General features: G+C 27.2%; 1 protein-coding gene across 1 annotated transcript in view; it reads left to right on the top strand.

Moving 5' to 3' along the window:
* Positions 1–5,905, top strand: part of LOC108572278 (DNA polymerase alpha catalytic subunit) — a 6,770-nt gene that overhangs the window by 376 nt on the left and 489 nt on the right. Inside the window, 20 exon segments of the mRNA XM_017934478.1 lie at positions 7–198; positions 326–635; positions 709–1,006; positions 1,078–1,494; positions 1,577–1,932; positions 1,934–2,145; positions 2,222–2,490; positions 2,580–2,696; positions 2,777–2,960; positions 3,034–3,162; positions 3,234–3,409; positions 3,481–3,721; positions 3,789–3,928; positions 4,000–4,205; positions 4,269–4,530; positions 4,612–4,786; positions 4,880–5,046; positions 5,114–5,362; positions 5,431–5,506; positions 5,588–5,784. Of these exon segments, the coding sequence (XP_017789967.1) occupies positions 7–198; positions 326–635; positions 709–1,006; positions 1,078–1,494; positions 1,577–1,932; positions 1,934–2,145; positions 2,222–2,490; positions 2,580–2,696; positions 2,777–2,960; positions 3,034–3,162; positions 3,234–3,409; positions 3,481–3,721; positions 3,789–3,928; positions 4,000–4,205; positions 4,269–4,530; positions 4,612–4,786; positions 4,880–5,046; positions 5,114–5,362; positions 5,431–5,506; positions 5,588–5,784 (4,373 nt within the window).

Below are 5,905 nucleotides of genomic sequence, written 5' to 3'. Positions count from 1 at the left end.
AATTAGCAGGTAGATCTAAACGCTCAAAAATTGATAAAACTGGAAGGCTATCAGCTTTAGAAAAATTAAGACAGTTGAAAGGTAGCAAGCATAAATATAAGGTTGATGAATTGGAAAATGTTTATGAAGAAGTTGATGAAAAGGAATATACTAAAACTGTGATAAAAAGACAAAATGATGATTGGATTATTGATGATGGTAATAATTTGTTGTACTTTTAATAATAATATTATAGTAGTAAATATACATAGTGCATGTAAATTTTTATTTTTATTGTAATTAAAAATAACAAAAACCATCATAAATTTATTATTTGTTATAAAAGGAGAAAGCGGTTATGTTGAAGATGGTAGAGAAATTTTTGATGATGATTTGGACGATGAAAGTATACAAGAAGCAAGAAAACATAAAATCACAGGTCCTAGAAAAAGTAGAAAAGATGATGTTAAAAAGAAAGGAAATATTCAGAACATGATAATGAATATGCCTTCTAAAAAAACAACAGTCGTTGGATTAGATGGTGACAATATTTTAGGAGATTTGATGTCTGAATTAAAAAAGGATGATACACCAAGAAAACCAGAATCAAAAACTATTAAAAACAAATTTTGTATTGCATTTCAATCAAATGAAAAGTGATTAATTCTTTTTTATTTATTTGAAATTTGTATTTTAATGTACCATTTTTACAATGAAATATAATTTTAGAAGTATTCACAAAGAAAAGAAGTTACAGTCAACTACTACATGTGAAAAAATGCAATGTGATGATGATGATTTAATAATATTTGGCAAGCCAAAGAAAGTAGAAACATATAAGCAAGTAAAACAAATTTCTCAAGTAGAAAATATTGTTTCAAATCAAAATGGCAGTCAAACAATTATAGATGACGAAATTGCTGATTGTTCAAAAACTACTGCATTGTGTGTACAAGCAAAACAAGATGTTGAAGAACAAAGCAGTAGTCAAATAATTGAAACTGAAAATGAAGATCTTAGTCAGTTTGTTGATGTAAGCTTTTTTGCGTTAATAACATTTTAAGGTTGATTCTTATAACTATATTATACTTATTTCAGTTTTGTAGTGCAGATTTTGCAAATGACAGTGTTGATCATAATGATAAATCAGTACCATTTATCACTAATGAAATACAAATAAGCAAACCAAGCATTCAAACAAAGAATAAAGATATTGAAAAGGAAAAGTTTGATTTAGAAAATTTTAATAAAGTGTTAAATGTTGAATTTGAAACACAAACATCAAATATTGAAATATCTATTGATACCACAGAATTGCCTTTACCACTTGTAGCTAAAGAAAAGGAAGAAGTATTTAGATTTTATTGGTGGGATGCATATGAAGATCCATATAAACAACCTGGAGTTGTATACATATTTGGAAAAGTTTTTGTACCTTCTATAAAAGAGTATTGTTCTTGTTGTTTAACAGTAAAGAATATTCCACGAAGAATTTATCTTCTTCCTAGATTATATGTATGTATGAATTTATTTTCAAATTTACTTTTTTTCTATAATTTAAAACGAACTAAAATAATTATAATAATGTAAATTTTAGATAAAAACGTCTTCTAATGAAAATAATGAAAAAGCGCAATTAAATACAATAGAGGATGTTTATAAAGAATTTAATCAATTTGCAAATAAATTAGGAATAAAAGAATTTCGCTGTAGTAAAGTTTCAAAGCATTATGCTTTTGAACAAGAAAACACTCCAGCAGAGTCTGAATACTTAGAAGTAAGATATTCTGCGCATTATCCACCTATGCCATCTGATTATTCTGGACCGTCGATAGAACGTGTTTTTGGAACAACAGTAAATTCTTTAGAATTACTTCTAATAGAAAGAAATATTAAAGGACCATGTTGGTTAGATATTAAGTGTCCATTACCTACTGGTGTACAAACCAGTTGGTGAATAGGTAAATTGTATGAAGATGGAGAATATATCTGTTTTTTCTGAATCTCAAACATTACCACCATTAGTAATAACAACTTTAAATATACGAACATCTTTAAATTCCAAATTACAACAGAATGAAATAGTCATGGTTGCAATACTTATACACCACAAGTATTACATCGATAAAGAACCTCCTAAACCGCCATTTCAACAACATATTTGTTGTACGTTAATTTACTAATTTTATTTTTGAAAGATGTATTTTCAATATTTCATATGCTTTTATATTATTTTATGCAGTAATCACACATCCGCGTGATAATCCGTGGCCAAGACAAGCACGAGAAATGTTTTCGAATATTTCATACACCAAAGTGATGAGATTTGAATCAGAAACGGATTTACTTGAAGAGTTGTTAAAAATAATAAATGTAACAGATTCAGATTTATTGGTTGGATATGATTGTGGCTTCCAATTTGATATATTAATGCACAGAATGATTACATTAAAAATTTCAAATTGGAGTCGACTTGGAAGACTAAAACGTTCAGTGCCTCCTCTTATAAAGGTCAGGAATATATATATATATTGTAACATCTTAATATAATTATAGTAAATAGAATGTATGAGAAAACTAAATAAAATAATGTATTTTAGGGAAAAATAAACTTGAATCAAGTAGTAGCTGGTCGACCTATTTGTGATATACAAGTTTCAGCTAAGGAATTGAATCTCAAAGTTAGAAGTTATGACTTACAATCCCTTTGCACAGCAGTAAATATTTGACAATTTTTTGTGTAAGTCTACATAAATATCCATAACTATTTACTAGAGAAAAACTATTACTTCTATAGGTATTGAAGAAAAAGGAAAATGAATGCAAAGAAATAAAGCCAGGAGAGTGCTCATCATTTTATAATGCATGTGACAAAATAGATAACTTAATTAAAATAACATTGACTGAAGCATTGTATATTTTATCTATTGTTTTTGAACTTAATATCCTTCCACTTGCTTTACAAATTACATGTATTGCTGGTAAGTATGTGTACATATTTTCAAACAACAACAATTCTTTTATTGAAGTATAATGTTTAACTTATTTATATAGGAAATGTTATGTCAAGAACATTAACAGCAGGACGTGCAGAAAGAAATGAGTATTTGTTACTACATGCATTCCACTTAAAACACTACATAACACCTGATAAACGAATCACAAAAAAAGGAAAAAATGAAGGTACGATTTTTAAATATATAAACAACTGTTTCTTTATAATGCATTTGCAAATAATATTATTTTATATGCAGAACATACTGGTAGAAAGAAAGCAGCTTATGCTGGTGGTTTAGTCCTTGAGCCAAAAAAAGGATTTTATGATAAACTTATCTTACTAATGGATTTTAATTCTTTGTATCCTAGTATAATTCAAGAATATAATTTATGTTTTACTACTGTTCCTGGTGCTGCATATGCTGATAGTGGGGTAAATTTATTAGTACTACTGATTAAGTAATCTGTTTATATTTTATTTCATTTATAAACATATATATATAGGATTTATCGATTCCTGAATCAAATTTAGAACCGGGAGTAATTCCAACAGAAATTCGTAAATTAGTTGAAAGTAGAGTAGAAGTAAAGAAATTAATGAAAACCCAAAATATTTCACCTGAACTGAAAATGCAATATAATATTAGGCAACTGGCTTTAAAACTTACAGCAAATTCTATGTATGGTTGCTTGGGTGCAATGCACTGTAGATTTTATGCTAAAGGACTTGCTGCCTTAGTTACAGGTAAAGTATAAAACGGAATATAATTTTGTTTGTAACTTTATGTATAAAATATTGAATATCTCCTCAGCAAAAGGTCGAGAAATTTTGCAGCACACAAAAAATCTTGTTGAAAAACTGAATTATGAAGTTATATATGGAGACACTGATTCTATAATGATAAATACAAATTTATTAGATTATGAAGAAGTTTTTTCTGTTGGGAAAAAGGTAATTGTTATATTAATAATATGAGTATATTTGTTTTATATCCATATAATGATAATAAAAATCACTTGTAGATTAAACAAGAGGTCAATAAATTATATAAACGAGTAGAATTAGATATTGATGGTGTTTTTCGTTATTTACTGCTTTTACAAAAGAAAAAGTATGCTGCAGTTATAATAACAAAATTGCCTAATGGACAAATAGAATTAACACAAGAACATAAAGGTCTGGACATTGTAAGACGAGATTGGTGTCAATTAGCTTGTGATGTTGGAAAGTAGGTAAAATAGATTATGTTGAAAATAAAATTTTTAATTATGCCTAATAATATTGTTTTTAGAAAAATTTTGGACCAACTTCTATCTGATCAATCCAACGAAAATCGATTAGAACAAATTTTTAATATGTTGCAAAATATCGCAAAATGTGTTCGTGAAAATCAAATTTCCTTATCATCATTGGTTATTACAAAACAATTGTCAAAAAATCCAAGTGAATATCCAGATACTAAACAAGCTCATGTACAAGTAGCTTTAAGATTAAATAAAGAAGGTGGTAGAATGTGGAAAGTTGGAGATACCGTTCCCTATATTATATGCGATGTGCGTATTTATTAATATTTAATATTCTTGTATAATTTTTACTAACATTATGGAATATATAATTACTCTTTTGTACATTAGGATGGAACTGAGAAATCTGCAACTGAAAGAGCATATCATATTGATGAATATAAAAAGAGTGATACTCTAAAAATAGATGTTAATTATTATTTAATGAGCCAAGTTTTTCCCATTGCTTTACGAATTTGTGAACCAATTGAAGGAATTGATGATGTTTTATTAGCCGGAAATTTGGGTAAAATTTTAATCGTATAATTAATTGGATGTAATTATAGGATTTTTATATAAATTCTTAAACGTGTACCGTAAATAAAATTTTCCACAATAGGTTTGGAAAATGTTTATAAGTCTAAAAGGATAATACATGAAGATAACAATGATATACCACTATTAATGAATGATGATCGATTTAGATATTGTCTTCCTTTGAAATTTAATTGTACCGATGAAAAATGTCAGTCAGAAATTATACTTAAAGATGTTGTGATCGAAACGGTAAGAAATTGTAAGAATGTCTTTTTTTTACTGTTACTTATTGATAAAAGGGACATATTATTTACAGCCCACTGGCAATCAATTATCGCTTGCTTCCTGTTCGAATGTAGACTGTAAAATACAGCCATGGATGTATGTTAATGCTATACAAAATGCAATGACACTTGCTGTACGGGAAGCAGTTACCGAATATTATAATGGCTGGTTAGAATGTGAAAATCCAATGTGTAGTGAACAAACCCAGCTACTCCCACTAGATTTTAGCAACAGATATCCAACTTGTAGGACATGTGGAGATGGTGATTTACATAGAATAGTAAGTTAAAAAGTTTATTATTGTGATCAAATATTTAAAGTATATAAAAGACTAAAATATTACTTAAGTTTTCAGAAACAAAACTTTATAATCAAATGTATTTTTATCTTCACCTTTTTGATGTGATTCAGTCAAAATATAAAAGCAAGTATTTAAGTTTTCTTTTTTTTAAATAAAAGACCAAAAAAAGAACAAAGGACTGACTATAAATAAATATATTTTTAGATTTGTTATCTAAATATCCACAAGGTATAAGAGAAGCATATGATTCATTAAAAGAAGCAATGGAAAAAATGTTAAGACGAAACGCATTTTCCGTTGTATGTTTGGATGCACTCTTTTCAAACATTAATTCACAGTATGAAATATTAAGTTTAAATACAAGTAGTTTAGACATATCAGATGGATCAGATGATGAATTGGTGAGTACCATACATTATGAAAACATTATTATTATTATGAAATGTAAATATACGAGTACAAAATAATAAATATTCAATAACAATTAAAAAATTAATTTTAATTTTTGTTTTTAAAATTCAG

This window comes from Habropoda laboriosa, unplaced genomic scaffold, assembly GCF_001263275.1.
Source record: "Habropoda laboriosa isolate 0110345459 unplaced genomic scaffold, ASM126327v1 scaffold65, whole genome shotgun sequence".
Classification (NCBI taxonomy): Eukaryota; Metazoa; Arthropoda; class Insecta; order Hymenoptera; family Apidae; genus Habropoda; species Habropoda laboriosa.
This window is presented reverse-complemented; position numbering and strand designations above follow the sequence as displayed.